Here is a 21,917-nt window from a genome sequence, read left to right on the forward strand (position 1 = left end):
ACATCGCTATCTCCTATTATCAACTTTTGGAAATATTCGAGATAAGGGCGAATATCTCTAAAAGCTACCACCTGCCCTGAGCAGTTCTTAGCCATGTTATCCAATGGGAGGTGGATAACATGGCTAAGAGCATTAGCTCGGTAATGCATGAATATCGCTGAGTTTTCAGCGATATTAATGCATTGCGGTCGTTTTTTATCGTATTTCCGATAAACCTTGATAATAGCAAGGTTTATCTGCGATAATTTCTGACGGTAAAAAAATCGTTGCTAAGCATCGTTAGGGATAAATATCGCTTAACTTTGGTAATATGCCCCAACGTCTGTTAACGTTCGATTCGAAGGAAATCAGGAAGTGTTGAAAAACATTGTCTGCGCCATCTTGTCTTTTTTCAAATGCCACACTTTTGTCGTGCACGGCAGCCATTTTAGATGCCTTGACCAGACCCACTCTGTGCACGCTGTCGATCCTTAGCATGGCTCCCCACCCTCGCAAACATCTCCCCCAGGCAGTGGTCACCCCCGCTCTCTGTCTTATGCATGGGTAATAAACCTCCCCCATCTGCGCTGCTGTTCCCTGAGAATCACACCCTGTGCCCGCCCGACACCTCCCTTTCGCCCTATTCACTACCGCACCCTCTGACACTCCTTTTCCTCTGTGTCCGATTGTCCAGGCTGGTCCTAGGGTATCAGCTAGCCCTGCAGATGTAGTTTATGGCCACAGCTGTAAAGAATCACCCCTCTTCAAAGGAGTTATAGTAGATCAAGGCCCACACTCGATGAGATTCGTCACAGCAGAAGCGTTGCTATTATCTGAAAACCATCCTGTATTGTGATTGGGAAGGGGACCGAGCCTGAAGCGGAAGATTCCAGGGATGACTGTTTGTACATCAAAGTTTTTACAATTATGTGTCACATTAAAAATATATAGCACTCCGACAAAGTAGTAAGATTATAAAACTTTAATAATTTATAAATATATACAAGAAAACAAAAATAGTAATAACATATAAACATTTTTAGGGAAAAACAACGAAGTAGCGGTCGGCTGTGCGAATAGTCCCAACGCAGCACAACGTCCAGATTTCCGGCGTGGGGCGTCGCGGGGGGTGGGTCATCAGTAGCAAACTGTTGTGCGAATAGTTCCAAGGCAGCAGAACGCGTTGAAATCTAGATGACACGAAAGTGATGTCTAGTAAGTTGCCACCCAGCAAATAACGGCATGGGGCGTCGCGGGGGGTGGGTCATCAGTAGCAAACTGTTGCGCGAATAGTTCCAAGGCAGCAGAACAATGGCACCAAGGTGATGTCCAGTAAGTTGCCGCACTGGTTTTGGTATCGTACAATGCTGCTCCGAATAACGGCGTGGAGCGCCCCGGGGGAGGCGGCGTGAACGGGCCTCTCCAGGTGGAGTGTCATCTGTTGTAGTGGGGCGCCCCTTTACCGTTTCAGTTGCCATTCCGTCCGCTTTTGGTCCACTGTGTCAAAAGCCGCAATTCAGCTGAGTTGCGTCCACTCTTGCGGTGCAGCGATAGGCGGCTGTCACAGGACTCTCAAAATGGCGGCAGGCTGTTTCCTTTTTGGGCCTGGTCCACTGAAATGGCCCTGGGACACCTTGGAAATCGGACGCTTGTCTGCTAGGTCTTGGACCTCATTCTCGAAAGCGTCCCCTCCGCCTTGAGAATTCATCAAACGTTTTGGGGGCCCCCGACTCCTGCAGGCTTCTGGTGGGGAGCGGCTGCCATGATTGCTCGCGGAATGACCACGACTGAGCTACGAGATGGTGGTGCTTTCATGCTGACGCCAGCTTCAGTCTGAAACATCCAGAAACAAGGTGGGGCTTTCATCGTTTGGGGAAAAAAAAAAGTTTTCATCCTATGAAAAGTGTTGTTTTTAGGTCACATGATCAAGCCTTCCATCATTAGGAAACCAAAAGTAAAATGAACCAATGAAAAGTTTTATAAACAAGTCACATGACCTGTTATGCGGCATAGGGTGTAAAATTAGGAGAAAATACGTTGGCACGTGAGGCGGCGTCAGTAGCGGACCGATGTGCGAATAGGCCGAAGGCAACACAACGCGCCAAGATCTGGATGGCACCGAGGTGGTGTCCAGCAAGTTGCAGCACTGGTGTGGCCATCCTACAATGCTGAAAGTCGGCGTGGGGCGCCCCGTTGGCCTGTGAGTTTGCGTCAGTAGCGGACCGATGTGCGAATAGGCCGAAGGCAGCACAACGCGCCAAGATCCGGATGGCACCGAGGTGGTGTCTAGTAAGTTGTCGCACTGGTGTGGCCATCCAACAATGCTGAAAGTCGGCGTGGGGCGCCCCGTTGGCCTGTGAGTTTGCGTCAGTAGCGGACCGATGTGCGAATAGGCCGAAGGCAGCACAACGCGCCAAGATCCGGATGGCACCGAGGTGGTGTCTAGTAAGTTGCCGCACTGGTGTGGCCATCCTACAATGCTGAAAGTCGGCGTGGGGCGCCCCGTTGGCCTGTGAGTTTGCGTCAGTAGCGGACCGATGTGCGAATAGGTCGAAGGCAGCACAACGCGCCAAGATCCGGATGGCACCGAGGTGGTGTCTAGTAAGTTGTCGCACTTCTGTGGCCATCCTACAATGTTGAAAGTCGGCGTGGGGCGCCCCGTTGGCCTGTGAGATGGCGTCAGTAGCGGACCGATGTGCGAATGGGGCCAAAGGCAGCGCAACAATATTTTCTGATTTGAAGACACCACAAGGCGCTGAGATGCCAAGATCCGGATGGCACCGAGGTGGTGTCTAGCAAGTTGTGGCACTGGTGTGGCCATCGTACAATGGTAAAAGTCGGCGTGGGGCGCCCTGTTGGCCTGTGAGATGGTGTCAGTAGCGGACTGATGTGTGAATGGGGCCAAAGGCAGCGCAACAATATTTTCTACTATATTTTCGGAGTAGAAGACACCACAAGGCGCTGAGATGCCAAGATCCGGATGGCACCGAGGTGATGTGTAAGTTGCGGACGGATGTGCGAATGGGGCCAAAGGCAGCTCAACAATATTTTCTGAAGAGAATACACCACAAGGCGCTGAGATGCCAAGATCCGGATGGCACCGAGGTGATGTCTAAGTTGCGGACCGATGTGCGAATGGGGCCAAAGGTAGCGTAACAAGATTTTCTGTATGGAAGATACCACTAGGCGTTGAGATGCCAAGATTCGGATGGCACCGAGGTGATGTCTAGGAAGTTGTGCCACTGGTGTGGCCATCGTACAATGGTAAAAGTCGGCGTGGGGCGCCCTATTGGCCTGTGAGATGGTGTCAGTAGCGGACTGATGTGCGAATGGGGCCAAAGGCAGCGCAACAATATTTTCTGACTGACACCACAAGGCGCTGAGATGCCAAGATCCGGATGGCATCGAGGTGATGTCTAAGTTGCGGACTGATGTGCGAATGGGGCCAAAGGCAGCGTAACAATATTTTCTGTATGGAAGATACCACTAGGCGTTGAGATGCCAAGATTCGGATGGCACCGAGGTGATGTCTAGCAAGTTGGTGTGGTCATCCTACAATGCTGAAACTCGGCGTGGGTCACCCCATTAGCCTGTGAGATGGCGTCAGTAGCGGACCGATGTGCGAATAGGCCGAAGGCAGCACAACGCGCCAAGATCCGGATGTCACCGTGGTGGTTTCATAGTTGAGAGGCACTTCATCTGCAGTGGGGCGCCGAGATCCGGATGGCACCGAGGTGATGTCTAGCAAGTTGCTGTACTTGTGTGGTCATCCTACAATGCTGAAACTCGGCGTGGGTCGCCCCATTAGCCTGTGAGATAGCTGTTCTTTGGATTTGGGCCTGGTCCACTAAAATGGCCCTGGGACACCTAAGAACTCGAACGCTCGATTTTTTTTTCCTTTCCTGTACATGCAAAAAAAGGTAAATGCCCGGTATGTTACACGCTTCATCTGCCACGATGAACTCTCCAGAGGAACCGAAAAAATATATAGTTGTGGTAACTATACCATGCATCGTCATATGGAGAGGTGGCACCAATTAATTATAGTGCTGCATAAAAGAGAGATTTGGAGGAGAACCCCTGACCTGCTAGTACATTCATCAAAGAAGTGGCACTGAGAGCTTCAGAGGCAAGGGAAACGGTCCCAAATATTTAGAAGAACTTTGGAAAGATTAAAATGACATGTTTAGATTGTGGTAAATTAATTTCATGTGGGCAGATGAGTGTTACTCTAATAAATACAGCATATGAACATCATCATAGTCGATGGTTGGTAGAGACATTTTGACTATATCCTGGACCTGCCCGTCCTCGCCCAAAATGGCGCCGGAATAAATGGGACTCGTAACTCCTTGTTGTGTACTGGTTGCAGAACCTTGAAATCACGAGATACGTATGCAGTTTTGAAGCACATGGCGGGCGGGGACGAGAATTGATTGAATATTTCGACATCCCTATTGATATTAAGTTCTGATGTGTTATTGATTACTGTACTGTTGAAAATTCGAATTAACGTCACCCATGGTACTTGCCCGCAAATGTATATCTAGATAATTTTATTGTAACTGGCCCTGTCGTATTTTAATTATAAAATGTACGTCCACTGATTCCGTAACTGTTAGACACCTTAGTTTTTGCAACCTAATGGCCCGCCCGTTACGTTCCTCTACAGTGTAAATGTCTATTCATCATATACGATTACAGTTTGCTCCGTGGCAGGCCCACGTGGTTATAGGCTCGTATTTGTATAATGAAATTTTCACAATAAAGGTTTTTAAAAGAAAACATGGTAGTAGTGTATACATTGGTAAAGTTTTTAATAATAGTCACTGTTTTAGAATCATTAAAAGGCAAGTGAAATAAAGCAGACCAATTACATGAAGGGTAAAAGGTATAATACGAAGGAACGCAGTAAAGATAAATGGTCAAGGGCTGTTGTGTTTTCTATTCCTGCAACATAAAGTGATCGATAAGAATCTCATATTCAGGCGTATCGGCGACTAAGACAGCAGGTCGACCCTCTTTTGCTCAACGGCTCCGTCATGGGACGAAGAAACGCCCTTTTTCTCGAAAAAAGAATATATTTTACTTGCAGGACAGTTGTAAAATTTCCGGGAAAGTACATTAGCCTGGAACATTATAACATATATTTAAGAGAAAATAATGTTCGGAAGTAATTAAAAGCGTAATTTTTAGGTGATATGACCAAGGCTTTCATCATTAGAATAAGAAAAGTAAAATGAACCAATGAAAAGTTTTATTAACAAGTCACATGACTTGTTATGCTTACGTTACGCGCTGCGCGCCCCGGATGACTTCCGGATGCGCTAACGCGGCGCGTCATATGACGCATTACGCGACAACGCAGGTCCAGAATATAGTCAAAATGTCTCCACCAACCAGCGGTCGAAAGACAACCCCTTTCAGCAGGCTAAATAGTTCTGTTAAATGACAACAGAAAGGACAGGCAACAAGAACCATCAGTCAAAGAGGGGAGGGCTAGTTCTTCTCTACCGGGTTACATTGGGGCGCTACCGGAACTGATCGAATTGGTAGTCTACAGTGTTTCTGGATGTTTCAGACCGAAGCTGGGGTTAGCATGAGAGCAGCACCATTTCGTAGCTCCGTTGTGGCCATTCCGCAACCAATCATGGCAGCCGCTCTTTATCGTTATTTTGGGCGGGGTGGGTGGCGGAGCCGAGCTGTTTTGCAGCCATCATTGTGTGGAGTTCAGTTCATCTCACTAGTTTTGTATTTGTCATGAGGGGTTGTTCCTAATGTTTCTATTTTAGCGAGGTCAAAAAAAGATCCCATTACTGGCCTACTGATTTTGCTCGATTCCTTTTCTTTCTTTTTTTACACGATTTTTCGTTATCTGCAAAGACTAAACAGAGTATTGCGACTCTGTGTTTGTTTGTAAATAGAGAATGAACCAAAGAGAACCAATTCTAAAACAGTAAATACTTGGATAACAATCAATCAAATGGAGAGAGAAGCAGGCACGACGGATTACAACGGGGGCAAAGGCCTGCGTTAACTACCTTTCACTATCTGCAAAGAGAGAGTACTCCTAATAGAAATGAGGGGGGGGGGGGGGGGCACCATTCAAAGCAGATCAGTGTGCATAAACACGAAAATGTTTTCACTTACCACGTACTTGACATTCGACAGCTTATGATATTTGCTATTAAAAAACCATTGAAATTCACTGAAAAAACCATAGGTTATAGACCATATATAGTTAGGAATTAGCATTTACAAAACCTTGAAAATTCACTGAAAAAACCATAGGTTATACACCATATATAGTTAGGAATTAGCATTTAAAAAACCTTATTTTACTCACACAAAACCATTGAAATTCCATATATAGTTAGTTGCACTAACTATATATCGCGCACCCGCAATCCACTGCTGATCATGTCACATATTACATCATTCATGACATGGTCAGTGACATCACTGATGACATCACTGATGACATCTCAAATGACATCACTGATGAGATCACTGATGACATCTCATTTGACATCAATGACCACATCACTGATGATATCATTCACGTGACAATACAATGCATCTCCTCACGTTTTAATATAACCTCTGTTTCACCCAGTGTTAAATACAGAGTATAATTTTTGAAACCATTGACACACCAATACTAGTTACTACATACGTACTCACTGATTCCTACGTCTACACACACATTCACTCATTCACCCATACAATCATTCATACATACAATCACTCATCTTTACAACACTATCATATGCACTCATACACCTATACAGACACTTACACTCTGCCACTCATCCATGGAGTTACTCACACACCTAGTCAGTCCTGTAAAGAATCAATCACACTTCCATTTTCTTGTCTATACAGTTAAACATAGAGCACCTTACATTTTCAAACATATACTAACACATACTTACTTTCTTATACAATCATTGATACAAGTACACATTGATCTGCACAGAGTCACACACCTCCCAGCCAGCCACACACACACTCAGTCTCCTATACAAATACTTGGACAATCAATCAATAACCCATATAGTTAATCATATAGCTACTGATCAACACATGCAGCAGTTTACAGAACAACAGACATAATGATGCACAAATTAAGACAGTTTACTCACTAACCCATGCACTCAGTGAGACACATTTAATCACTCACTCATACATTCAGTCATGCACCTACTAAATCCTTCGTCCAGACACTTATACATCTACTCATTCTTCAATATGTAAAACATATTTAAACTTTACAGAAACACACAGTCACTGGATGATGTCATCAGTGATCTCATCAGTGATGTCATTTGAGATGTCATCAGTGATGTCATCAGTGATGTCATTTGAGATGTCATCAGTGATGTCATCAGTGATGTCATCAGTGATGTCATCAGTGATGTCATTTGAGATGTCATCAGTGATGTCATTTGAGATGTCATCAGTGATGTCATCAGTGATGTCATCAGTGATGTCACTGACCATGTCATGAATGATGTAATATGTGACATGATCAGCAGTGGATTGCGGGTGCGCGATATATAGTTAGTGCAACTAACTATATATGGAATTTCAATGGTTTTGTGTGAGTAAAATAAGGTTTTTTAAATGCTAATTCCTAACTATATATGGTGTATAACATATGGTTTTTTCAGTGAATTTTCAAGGTTTTGTAAATGCTAATTCCTAACTATATATGGTCTATAACCTATGGTTTTTTCAGTGAATATATATATATATATTCTGTATAGTGTACTCCTACTATGTGCTCTCTAACCTAGTTGCCTAGGGCGGGTGTTCTGCCAAGAATCCTGTAATGGATGTTATAAGTCCCCATTACAGGAAGACAAAGCATGTAGGTCCCTGTCTTGGTCACAAGTTGGACATCTCTCCTCACAGAGGGTAAACCAGAATCACCTAGGCTGTCTTCGACACAGCGACCACTTTGCAATGACAGCAGAGTGCTCCTCTAATCTGAGCACGGAAATGCGTGTGTATTTATATATTTTTTATTCTTTTTTTTTTGTCCTCATCTCACCTTAGATCTGAGCAGGTTTAGCAAGCCGTCTATAATAAATCTGGGAGCCCTTCGACTCACTGCATAGATCCACGCCCCCAGTGCTTCCTCACGTGGTTGAGGTCAGGTGTAATCATTGGACCGGGATACCACCACCTTTAGACTAGAAGTTTATCAGATGTAGGTGCCGACCCCAGCCCAAAAGGGGAGACACGATGTTGGCCTGTGTTCCTGGCCTATCTCCCTGATCCATACGGGCGATGTTTAGTATAGCTTTTACCCAATTTTCTCTATTGGGAGGGATCGGATTTCCACCTTAAACAGATTTCTCTCCTGGCTAGGATTATCAGATACAATAATAGGCCGTTGTCTATCTGGGAGAGCACCTCAGCTATAGAGTCGCATCCAAGGAAAAAATTAATATATTATTGGTATGCAAGGCTGCTTGAGGCGGAAGATTAAGAGAGATCCAATCTCAATCTGCTGTGTGGAACTCCCTCCCCCAGTCTTGCCCTGTAAAAGAAAGATTTGAATCTTCCCTTAAACTATTATACAAATATATAAAGCCAGCAAGATTAAGAAGGAAGCATTTTTTGTGTTAAATAGGCTTTATTTTACCCCGGCCAGAATTGCGAAGTTTGCCCCAATTCCGATTTCAAAATGCCTCAGATGTAAAACCGATAAGGCTGATGATCTCCACATGTTTTTTGAGTGTTCGGAACTAACTGTATTTTGGAAGAATGTGAGGGAAATATTGATTGCTATTTTTGGCATAGATCTGGAAATGGATATTAACGTGGGTATTTTTGGTGCGTGTGTATTTATAACATCATCCATGCTCCTGCGACGAGGCTTCAGCCGTGCTGACACTGTTTATTGTCTTTGTGATAGCCGTGTTGCACCATGGACGAATAAACAACAACATTTGCGCAATGTGTGTCTATGTCTTGTGCTATTGTACTTACGAAGTGAAATTGTAAGCAATGTTGTTTCAGAGAAGCTAATCCTGCACCGTCACGCTAGCAAATGTGTGTCAAAACTCACTGTGTTGAAAAGAAGGCCACTTAAGAAACAGGTGTATGTAAAATGGTAGTGTTTCTCCCCGGGCCTAACCTAGCCATGTGACAGCTGGAAAGTGCTGTCCGACAGTTGTGGTCATGGCTACTGACTGAAAAGCACAAGACTCTCCTGAGGACTGCTTCAGGGAATATCCATTTGCTCTACACATAGACCTATTCGTCACCCCCCCGAAAAGATAAAATGCCCAACGGCATCTCCAGGTACCCAAACCAATAGTTAATGGGCAATAAACTATGGATGAACTTTTCAGGGATATTTGATTATGCTTTTCCACCTCTTCCCACTCCTTCCATTTGTCATCTTGAAGATGCAGCTAACATCCAAAACCCTCATCCTCATAGTTCCCACATGGGCCACACAAGTCTTCTAGGCCGCAATGTGTGAAAGATTTGTTTATTGGGGCATTCTAACAACACCGGATCCCATAAATCCCACTTTGTCTCCCTTACACTGCCATATGGCTACATTTAGGAGCCAGAGCTGCCTACTTGAGACACAAGGAGCACTGCTCCCTTTTCCACATACCTGCAGTTAAAGCCTTCAGAAATGGCCTCGAAAGGCATTCCCTCCTAGAGTTTTTCCTCTGCACTGGTCTGGAACCTCAATATAGTTCTCACGAGACTCATTGGACACCCCTTTTTAAGACTTTGCATTCTTGCCCTCCCAGTACCTATGTTGGAAGGCAGCTTTTCTTGAGGCCATAACATCTCTTCGACACATCAGTGATCTACAAACCCTCACAATACAAGAACCCTTTATTTAGGTTCATTAATTTAGAGTTTGCACTCTTTTTCCTTTAGCCAGGTACTGTAGCAGAAAGTCCTTAACACGCTAAACATCAACCCGGCTTTCAAGAACTACATTGACAGGACCAAGCCTTTAAGTAAAACGGACCCGTTCTTCCAAATTTGATAATCCCCACAAAGGCCAGGTGGAAAGTCAAATGCATCCAAGCTTGTTATTATAAAGCTGAAAGAGCTCTCTCTGTTCTCCCCAGAGCACATGCTACATGCAAGAAGGCAGCAACCATGGATTTTCTGGGCAATGTTCTATTAGCTGACATCAGCAAAAGCAACTGCTTGGTCAACTCCACACTTCTTCACTAAACATTATGTGGCTATCTTAACCAGACAACAAGCAATGGTTGTCCAAATGGCCCTCAGGACACTATTTCTGACAGCAGCATCATCCAAACACTAGCCTCCGCTTGTAGAAGGATACTGCTTTACAGTCTATGCAGAGCATGTGTATCAATGGCAACACATGCTACGAACAGAAAATGTTACTTACCCTGAAAGCATCTGTTATAGCATGTAATGCTGCAGATTCATGTGAGCCCACCCTCCTCCCCAAAAGCATGTAGCTCTGATCACAGACCTCATCATTTAATAAATAAAAGCCTTTCCCAATACACGTTGCTGAATCCAATTTGTTTTTCACATAATATTGCACGTCAGCACTTTACGGACTATGATGGTTCATTATGGTGGCACTTTTATGCACCAACACTTTTCTCATAGAGAATACAAAAGATAAGGCATTGGCTAGGCCCACTTATGCTGCACGTCTAAACTTTGCACATAGGTAAAAATCAAATTTCATGAGTATTATGTACAATGGGTCATTAAAAGGTAGAGAGTCATGGCAATTATATTATGACATGTTGTTAATGTGTGTAACACTTTAAAACTATAGGTCAGTATCTATTGCGAATTTTCACACTCTTTGTAACATTTTACATATTGCCTTTTAGAATATCTATATTTATTTATTCTAAATGTTTTTTGCCAGTGCCGTGATGAGAAACAACGAAATGCATTAACAATTGCACTGTATACACGGCAAGGTGCAAGATGTCTTCTCTTTCCATGAAAACTTTATCACTTGTGTATGCACTAGCACTTTAAATTTGCGAAGGTACTCTGCGGGCACGTCATGTGATCAAGGCCTTCCCAGGCCGAAACGTGTCACGGCGGTGGTGCAAGGGCTCCAATAAATCAGTCATTTGTACCACAAAACAGGTTAGCATTCGTTTGTTCCCAAGGAGAGAGTGGATGTGTCACAAGCAAAGTATGGAGATATATATATACATATATATATATTTAGTTTTTTACTTAAATGACAATCGCATAGGTTTTCACCATTTAGTTTTACATTCGACTTTGGTTTTATGATGTAATTTATATTGCCTTTGTAAATGATTTTAAGTAATTATACAATAAAGATTTTATTTATAGTTGATGGAAGTCTCTTAAGAATAAGATGATTAGCTTTTAAAGGTAGGGATTCACTCTCACTGACAGCTTATTAATAAGTATTCTAGGACAATGGAGGCAATTATTTTGTATCTAATTCTCTCCTTCCTCGTAGGAATTAATCACTGTGGAATTTTCCTGAAAAAGGTGCAAAATTGGGCTCTGAAATAATATTGTCCCAGTTGGAAGAATCGATTAATATATGCCACATACAAAGAAAGGAAAAATTTAAAAACTTTGGAATTAATTGAAGATTATCATGGTTCCGTGCAAGATTTCTCCTACTTGGTCCTAGTCTGGATTCTGGAAAGTTTTTAATGGGTCCTTGATGTTGGAGTACTGTGGTGGAGCACTTCTGGGAGGGTTTATCTTCTGTACTGTAGGGAGAGTAGTGGTGTTGCCTGGCGCTTTACAACTTAAGGGTGATTGCAAGTTAATGTCCCCAGAGAGTGAGCTACGTTTGAGTTGGTGGTTGATGGTCTTATCAGTCCACCCTCCCTTCAATACCAATTTATTTTGACTGTAGGCTGCTCCTCTGCCGCTGATCCTTTTTCATCATTAACTGAAGACTGTCCTCTGGGACTTTGCTTGAAGCCAGGCCACAATAGGTAGGTCCTCAATAGGAAGTTGTCAACTAAGAGGCAAATATTTTAGGTCAGTAATGATTATCTATTAACAGCATCTTTGCATTACCAGAAGCCTCTTATAAACAGCATGGGTGGTGGAGGGAGGCTAATTGTTATTTTTAAAATACCAATAGAAAAAGATAAATCTATGGTGAGGTAAAAAAAAGTAGGCAAGTACCCAGAAAAGCTGATATTGTTTGTTCTACCAGTAGGAGCAGAGAAAAGGAAGTTGGTGGTGGTGTGGAGCATAGATGTATGGTGGGTATGCCTACGCACCATGAGAACAATGAATGTAAAACATTTCTTTTGGCGGAACCAGTTTTCACATCCTGCATGCTGTTCCAAACCATCATGACAGGAGGGAGAGCAAGAAAAGAATAAGCAATCCCCACATGTGGGAAAACAAATTCTATGAAAGTTTTGAGTACCAGGAATTGAGTTCTAAATATAGGCTATGCATAGTCCAAAACATTTTCAATGGCTTCAGAACCATATCAAGATACAACAAAATAATCAACTCATAAAAAAAAGGTTTACCATCAAACCGCTCTGAAGGGGCTGCGTTATCTACGACCTGTGGAACTATACCGTGTTCCTTTTTAAATTTGTCAAACGCTTTCTTGTTGATGTCATCCTTTTGATGAGGATCTAAATGATAAAAAAAAAAGTTTATTTCATATATTTGTTATAAAGCTTGACTCAACCAGACATGCTGTACATCTAAACAAGATGATTTTAAAGAGAACTAGAGTGTAAACGTGGGTAAAAGATTAACAGGTTGGAAACAGTTTGGAGAACAAACCATGTGAAAAGCCCACATGGGGGAAGTCATTGGATTACAAGGCTAGTGAAGGCTCAGAGCTACAAAAGTGTGTTGAAGAAGAGTATAAAGAGGAAGTGAGGCATGTATTTGAGGGAAACACAAGAAACTAAAGAAAGGGAGATGAAAGAAGAAAAGGTAAGTTAGAAGAGTGAGGTAACATGAAAAAGAATGAAGAAAGGGAAGGAAGGTAAGACTAATGAAGGTGAAGGCTAAAGGGAGGAGGGGCAAGTCCTCAAGGACCAGTAGACAGAGGTATACTGATTGAGGAAGATGAAGAGGGGCAAAGGGATATCAGATAGGTAAGAGTCAAAAGGAGGTTGGATAGTTGTAGGAGAGGAAGGTGTGGCTAGATGAATAGGAAGGAAGTCTTAAGCAAGGGAGAAATGAAAGTTAAGCAAGTTAGTTATAAGGCAGAAATATCCACCATCAATACTGAATTATTTTCTCAGAAACAGCAATACAAATTATTGAAAATTAAATTCAGATTGTGAAGAGGTCACAGAGAAGAAATATGGAGTGTAAAGGGGGAGAGGGAACAAAGGAGAAAAGGTAAGGTTGGAACACAGTGAAAGACAGCACAGTTATGAGTAGGAACACTAAGGAAGAGCAATCAGACAGCAGGATTTTTTCCCAAAATCAAATTACACCTGGGAGCTCATTTGACCTCAGCACAAAGTATTTATTAAAAAAAGTGGTACAATCACTGTGAGTGAAGCGCAAGTGAACAAGTTACAAACCTTTGGTAACACTCTTTCTGGTGAATACTCTAACTGTAGATTCCTCACCTTCAGAATATACCCAGATACCAGACTGGATCTGGATAGTTTTCTTAGCTGTGCTAACCCCACACCAGTATGCAACACTCCTGTGCACCGACATTAGTTTCATGTCATCATCAGGGTTGTGGAATATATTAAAAAGTGTACTTGTCCTTGTCTTTCAGTCCTGTTAAAAAAAAAATCCACTTGTCCCATGTACTCTATAAAAGTTAAAATGGCTAGCAAGGTCACATTACTAGTCATCTGCAATTGCCACAGTAAATCTGCTCTCCTCAGATTTTTTGTTCTTGCATATTCTCTTATTTTATTACTTTAAACACGGTTTGCTTGCTATAAACCGTAAATCATTTCCCTTCCCACTTACTTGCCATAGAGTCCATACCACTTCTCTTTATTCATCATCGGGTGAACTTTCTGTCCTATTCACTCACACGGTATTCATATACAGCACTGCCTTGATACACTTACAGATGTATACAAATTAAATTGAAATTACTAAATGTATGAATACACACACTTCCTCACCCCTCTCACTACAAGTTCCATAACATCTCCACTCCATCATCACAGGTTGTGCCCCTTGCCCACTTGGACTACAGGTTCTCCTCTACTCCTCCCCACTCAGCAGAGGTTTTATGCCACCTTGCCCTCCATTCTTTAATCACAGGCTATTCAACGTTTGCCTTCTGGCTTCGAGAAGTCCTGCCCACTGCTCACACAGTAACCCCAGTAGTGAAGGTGTGTTGTAAACAGCTGCACAGATTGAGGCATGTACTACTATTGATGGACATCCAATGATGACACAGATAGGCAAAGTTAAAGTATCAGTTACAAACCTTGCATTGAAGAACAAACCTTGCAAATGCAATTTTAAGAGTGTTAACGGGCAAAATCCAGTATAAGTCTAGCCCAGGCATAGGATTAGTGATCAGCAGGAACAGCAAAGCATCAGAACTGGAGAGATACAAAGGTGACGGAAAACACCTGATAAAAGGAAGGTAGCCATAGCACAAGGGAGTTTATCAAGTGCAAGCAGGCAGTAGAAGGATTGGCTAGTAACACAAAGGACTACACTGGATGGGCGAGGAGAATTTTTTTCACAAGCAGCCAGCTTGGACAGTGCAGGTCTTAGAGCGGATATTTCAATAGCATAATGCCTGCATCATTGAAGGGAATGCCATGAGACTCACAGATGACACTGATGGAGAGAATAGACACCCAATATGTATATTATTGAAAGGATCAACTGGAAAGATGCAAGAGAGGAGGGCTGGCCTGGTACTAGGAAAGGGACAGCTGGAGAGGCTTGCAGCAAGATAAAAGGACTAAATCGAGGAAGAATTGAGGAAGCAGTGATGGACACCTTAGTGAAATGGTGGTGTTGATCCAGTGACATCAGACTATGTGGGAGGGAAACAAGGCTGGCAAGAGAAACAGAAAGACTCCAAATCACAGAGTGCCGGAAATAGGTCGGAATCTTGGGAGAGAAGGTGACTCGACGAGAGCACAAAGAAAGCAAGCATAAGTGTTGCTTATATCCAATGGAGGCAGAAATCAACTAATTGGCTGGATGGGTCAGTGGGTTAAGACTTACTACTGTGATCTGCAGACTACGAGTTCAGATTATGGCAATTAATGCTCCACTTGCCCCCATTCTGAGTTTGGCAAATGGAGTACTATTAATTAAGCAATAGCAAGCATTATCATTTAGAGCGCAAAAATAGAAGATGATTACTAAGCGCTATACATAAAATCAAATTATAGTGAGGGATGGATTGAAGAAGGTGAGGCATAGGGAAAGACAAAGAGCACAGTCGTAAGAAATACATTGGAAAATTTGGGGATATAGGAAGAGTCATGTGAAGATCAGAGGGAGATGTACCAAAGGGCACAAGTCAGATAAGGACCGAGATATCACCACTGGGGTGTAATCAATGCTCCTCAAACAAACCTTAAGTATAATAATCTTAGCTAGAGGAAGAGCAGATGACAAGACCATAGGTCAATAGGAACAAATTGTTTGTGATCGAGTGAAGCAGGGTAGGAAAGGTAAGAGGCAAAGTCAGAAAAGAAAGTGCAAGATGGCTTACTGAGCTGAGGCTCGCCAGTCAAAATGTGTAAGGCCATGAATTGAAATCTGGGCAAGCAGATTGCTGGGCAATGCGTCACCCAGCCTTCTGAAGTCAGTACATTGAGTATCCTTAATTTGAGAAATCAGTAGGGATTATGTTACTTACACTGTAAGCATTTGTTCTGAGCATTTAGTGCTGTAGATTCACATGTTTTGCATAGGTCTGCCATCTAGTGTTGGGCTTGGATGATTGCAAGTTGTTTCTCTTAAAAAAAATGTTTTTGAGTCACAAGCATGTGTGTCTCCTCCTCTCGGCGATGCAGCGCATGAGCATCGACTCCATTGTTAGATTGTTTTTCCGAGGGCAGGTGAGAATGGAGTTAGAGTAAGTATCAGTAATGTGATGCCCATGCAAGTAATGTAAATTAAATTGGTGTAAAGCAGTCAACTCTGACCTACACAGGCGTTTGAGGAAGCGGGAGGGTAAGTAACGTAATCAGTTTGAGGCAAGTGTGGATGAAGATACACATGCTGTGCATGGACTGTAAAGCAGTCCCTCTCCCCAAATGGTCACAAGTCTGTGGGGGTTCCAGTTGGTCGAAATAGGATAAGAAGTACTGCTTGTCGAACATTCGTTTGTTGACGTGCTATATCATCCACACAATAATGTTTTGTGAAAGTGTGTGGTGTGAACCATGTTGCTGCTTTGCAAATGTCCGCAATAGGATGTTCCCTAGAAAAGTCATAGAGGCTCCTATTTTACGTGTTGAGTGAGCCCTACAGGGTCTTTTAGCTTTAGCATAACATGTTTGAATACATTTAACTATCCACTTAAAAATTCATTTTTAGAAATTGGATTTCCAATGGGAGGAGGCCAGAAAGCAATAAACAACTGCTTTGTTTCCCGACATGTTTTGGTTCTGTCTATATAATACATTAAAGCTCTTTTGACGTCCAGTGTATGTAGAGCTATTTTTACGATAGAATGCGGTTGTGGAAAGAAGACAGGTAATTCTATTGTCTGATTAATATGGAAGGGAGAGACTACTTTGGGGAGAAACTTTGGGTTTGTTCTGAGCACAACTTTGTATCTATGGAGTTGGAATAATGATTCTTTCAATATTAGTGCATGGATCTCACTGACTAATATGCCTCTTTTTTCCGCTTTTACTCACACCGCATGTTATAACGCAGTTGTTATAACAACCGCGTTGTAACAGCGCATACATTACACGCTGGATTTTGGAATAGTATAGGTTACTATTCCAACTCCAGTCTGTGCGGACAGTAGGGAAGGTGTTGGATTTTAAATCTAACACCTTCTCCCCCCTCCGCAAGTCGTTGTAATAATTTGCGGGGTAATGATATGCATTGTTACAACGCAGTCGTAACGACCGCGTTGTAACAACATGCGGGGTGATGGATGTGTAGTAAGGGGTGTTTCCCCCTCACTGACATGTCTGAGTCAAGTGATCACTGTTAAGAATGCTATTTTTCAAGATAAGTATTGGAATTGGAAAGAATGTAGTGTCTCACCTGGAGGTCCCATGAGCTTTTAAGCACAATGTTTAAATTCCATGCTGGGGCTGGTGGGATTTAGGGGGAATTACTCTTAAGTCCCTCGATGAATGATTTAATGATAAGCTGCAATGGAAGCAAGATGTAAACGTATTGAAGCCTATGCTAAGGCTGATGATTGAAGAAGCAAGAGATAAAATTGTTTGCACCTGTGATTGTAAAGGGTTAACTTTTTGCCTCGGGCAATAGAACGCAATTTATTTCCATTTAGCTGAGAAGCCTTTTCTAGTTGTAGGTTTACAAGCTTCTTTAATACTATTCATATACTATTGTGAAAGGTTTAAATATCCAAATGCTATGACTTCTGATTTTGCCATGGTTCTGCGTGAGAAGGTCCGGGTTGTGGGGCACTTGAGACAGTTCTAGTAGTGTGGTGAACCGTGGTTTCCAAGCCCAGGTTGGGGCTATGAGAACAAGGGTGAGTGATGTCTGACTGAGCTTTCTGACTACAAATGGAAGTAGTGGGAGAGGAATAAAAGTGTAGGCAAATATCCCTGACCAGTTCATCTATAGGGCACTGTCTTTGGATAGTGGGTGTGGGAACCTGGAGGGGAAGGTTTGGCATTTTGCATTTTCTGCGGTTGCAAAAAAGTCTATTTGTGGAAACCCCCATTTGTGAAAGTATGGTTGGCTATTTGGGGGTGAAGTTCCCACTCAAAGACTTGTTGCTGTGTCCAGCTCAGGAGGTCTGCAACTTGATTGCTTGTCCCTGGTACATGTTCTGCCTGGAGATAAATGTTGTGATGTATTGACAAGCGCCAGATTGTTTATGCTAGGTGTGATAACTGCAGAGAGTGCATCCCCCAGTTTTTGAAGATCGTACATGGTTGTCATGTTTTCCGGTAGGACCAGTACAACCTTGTTAAGTTAGTTAGGAACGCTTTCAATGCTAGGTGAAGAGCTTTGAAGCTCTTGTTAATTGATGCGGAGACCCTGGTATTTGGGATCCCATACACCCTGGATTGTTAAGAGTTTGCAGATGGGCCCCCACCCTGTCAGAGAAGAATCCACTGTAAAAGTGGCTTTGGGAATTGGGACTAGATACATCCGCCCCTTAGAAAGGTTTTGAGAGTTCCTCCACTGTAGAGAAAGATGTGTGCTGTTGTCTACCAACACCAGATTGTACATTTGACCCTGTGAATGATTCCATTGTCATGAAAGGCTTTCTTGCAGCAGTCTCATATGGAGCTGTGCATGTGGGACTATTGCAATGGAAGATGCCATCATGTCTAAAAGGTACATTACTGTCCTAACTGCAAGTTGATGCCCTGTTTGAATGTTTTGAATTCTGACTATTTGGGTATGCCAAACCCAAATTGTGTGTTTAGAATTGCCCCTAAGTACAGTTATATCTGTAATGGTTGGAGATGCGATTTTTGCACATTGATGGTAAACCCTAGACTATGTAGTAGGCTAATAATCTTTTGGGTATGTTGATTGTAAATTTAGGAGTTGTTGGAATTTATGAGCCAATTGCCCAAGTAAGGGAAAACAATTTTTTTCTCTGCACAAATGTGTTGCAGTTACCGCCAGGCATTTGTCAATAACCCTGCAGCTGTGTTGACTTCGAATGGAAGGACTTTGAACTGATAGTGTTGGCCTCGGAAGACAAACCGTAAGTATTTGCAATGGGCAGGATGACTTGGTATATGAAAGTAGGCTTCCTTAAAGTCCAACGTTGACATGAAGTCGCCTTTTTGTAATAGGGGTATTACTTACTGAAGGGTGACCATATGGAAGAATTCTGAAAGAATGGAGTGATTTTGGGGTCTGAGATTTAAAATGGTTCAGAATGAGCCATCCTTTTTGGGAAGGAGAAAATATAGTGAACATACGCCTGTTCCTTGGTGTTGAAGTTGTACTAGCTCTATGGCTCCTTTCAGTAGGAGAGCGGTTATTTCCTGCTTAAGCAGAATTTGGTGGTGTTTGGGAGTTTTGTTTTTAGGGTGGAATGTTTGGAGGAGTTGTGACAAGCTCTAGACAGTAACCATATTGGATAATGTCCAACACTCATTGATCTGTTGTAATGGTTTGCCATTGTGGGAAGAATTGCTGTAGACGTCCCCTGACTAGTGTTAGATGGTTTGGGGGAATGGCAAGGGAGTCATTGTTTTGAACCCTGAGGCACGGAGCCAAGCATGCCTGCAGCATCATCTGGTGGGGATGGACATGCTGGGCAGAGGTCAGGTTCCTTACCCCCCTGTAAATCTATGTCATAGGCATCCTACGGGTCTGTAGGTTGTGTATCTTCTCAAATGTCACCCTAATGGGTGAATGTGTACGTGGTGTAGTGCTGCCCTCCTCCAACTGTTGTGGTGAATGAGGTAGAGGAGTGGAAGTTACAGAGTGCAGGTCGGTGTGGGGGTATTTAGAATGGCAGTTCAGACAAAAAAGAACAGCATGCGTTCCATCATCTGCAAATTTTGGGGTAGAGCTTAATGTTGTGGAAAAAGGCCCAGTCAGGCGTGACATGAAGGCCGCTAAGGCGAGTCGAGATTTGGCATGATGTATTGTTTCCGTGCTCGAGATAGAAGATCTACATGATTGAGACAATACCAGTGAGTTGAAGGAACCAACGGTGAACCAAAGGGAACCTGGGAAGATCTTGTACCAGAGTACATCTGAAACAGGCGGTGGATAAAACAATCTGACAATGGAGTTGATGCCCATGCGCAGTATCACTGAGCGGAGGCGTCACACATCCTCATGAATCGAAAACTTTCGAAGAAAAACTCCTTGTAATCATCCAAGCACAACACTAGATGGCAGACTTATTCACAAGCATGTGTATCTACAGCCACACATGCCTCGAACCATATGTTACTTGTAGTGCTTAGAAATTGAAGGTCTACATAAAGACAAGTTTTTAAGCGGTAGAGCTGAGAACTGTGGAATCTCAGCAAAAAGGGAAGGTCAGTGTGAGGGGTAGAAACTCTAAATGTGGGCATACACAAAGCTATCAAGGGGGATAAAAGGGCACACACATTATTGAAGGAGTACAGGAAATCAAATAGTCACAGGACAGTGGCTGAGCGTGCAAGCACATTAGGGGACAAAGGGGTATTCCAGAGCTAATGGACATCCCGAGCTATAGAATGGCTTACGAGTAAAAGTAGGAAAGTGAAGCGGTAAAATCTGAAATTAGGCAAGATGGTTTACTGCATAAAACTGTCTGTTGACAACCAGTGTGGTCAGGCGTTTAAATCCTGGCAAGGCAGACCCCAACTTCCATCCTTCTACGGTCGCTAAACAGCATTGAATAGAGCAGTGGTAAAGTCTGTTGTTATGGTGCTTAAAAGAGCACAAGTGATGTGTGAACACTATAATATCAGAAACAAGTAGTGGTTAATATGAAAGAACTCAGGAAGGATGCAGCACTGCAGAATGCGGTTGAGCTGCTAAAATTCAGTGAGTCGTGGAAGGAAGAGACGGGACTGGGAACAAGCAACTGAATATGGAGGGCATTCAAGAAGAGCATGAGGCATCTGTGGCATAAAGTGGCTGAGGTACTTGGGGGAAAGTATCTAGATACCTGAGAACAGGTCAGGGTAGTGTTTGGCTGTGGGAGTCTGACAATCGCCATGAGAGTCTAGGCTCGGGCTCAAGGTAAGCATGTCATGCATGGCAAGGCCCAAAGGGTGATAGCCGATTGATTAGTGGACGGGGAATAGAAATTTATGAGGCCAGGAAACTGGGGAAGAGTAGAAGGAAGAGGAATGGGTGGCTTGGGGGAAACACCGGGGGCAAAGAACACCATCAGCAAGCTCCCAGTGAAGAAAAGAAGGACTTCATATGCCTCGCACAGAAGGACTTTAAGGAAAACCTCCATTCAAACAAATGCCTTTGAGACAAAGCAGTAAAAGGAACCTTGAACATTTGGAAAAGGCTCACACGTTGGCACTCACTGCCTACCGGTCAGTTGACACTGGGAGTTAGGGACCTGCTGTCCACTTGTCTAATATGTTGTCGCTTTGCCTCTCCAAGCGTCTCCTTTTTGGCGCTCCCCCCGTGCAGTGGGCCTGTTGCATTTAGGAACCCAGACTGTTAGGCTCCAGCAATGATAAAGAGGCCCCTTTCACTGTTGCTTCGTATCAATCTGGCTGCCTGTGAAAATTGTTGGAGCCATCTTGATGATTTTACAGATTAACAGTCACTTGCCCTGATTTTTTTCATTGCTTATTGTCAGCTCCTCTTTGTGCCAGCACGGGCAGGCAAAGTGAGCAGGGGCTGCTTTACTATTTTCTGGTGCTTTTTTGGTGTAGACCACGTGCAACAGTAGTTCTCCTGGATTTCTCCAACTGTTGCAGGCAAATGAGGGTCACTCTCACCTGAAAAACCACACATTAAAAATAAGCCCATTCTTTTCTATCTTCAAACCCAACACTAATGGAACAATGAACAGATATTCCTCCGACCAATCCCTTGGCAAGCAAAGACTTAAATAAGCCAATCACTAGCCGCAACACTGGGAATCTGTTTCCGCCTCCCTGATTGACTGAGAACACAAACCTGCTCATTGCTGCAGCCAGGCTTAACTTGATTACCATATTGACCCGTAAAAAGACATATTTACTACGTTTTCCGACAAGAATCTGAAATAAATTACTTGTGACTATATTAGGTGCACAAGAGCAAAAAATAATGTCTACATGTCCGCAAAAAACCTCGTCTGCATCAGGAATCCAGATGTC

General features: G+C 43.1%; 1 protein-coding gene across 1 annotated transcript in view; it reads right to left on the reverse strand.

Moving 5' to 3' along the window:
• DNAJC2 (DnaJ heat shock protein family (Hsp40) member C2) overlaps positions 1-21,917 on the reverse strand; it is a 252,490-nt gene that overhangs the window by 39,836 nt on the left and 190,737 nt on the right. Inside the window, exon 15 of the mRNA XM_078679433.1 lies at positions 12,513-12,623. Coding sequence (XP_078535559.1) covers positions 12,513-12,623 — 111 coding nt within the window. The remainder of the gene's footprint in view (positions 1-12,512; positions 12,624-21,917) is intronic.

Source organism: Lissotriton helveticus, chromosome 1_1, assembly GCF_964261635.1.
Source record: "Lissotriton helveticus chromosome 1_1, aLisHel1.1, whole genome shotgun sequence".
NCBI classification, from domain to species: Eukaryota; Metazoa; Chordata; class Amphibia; order Caudata; family Salamandridae; genus Lissotriton; species Lissotriton helveticus.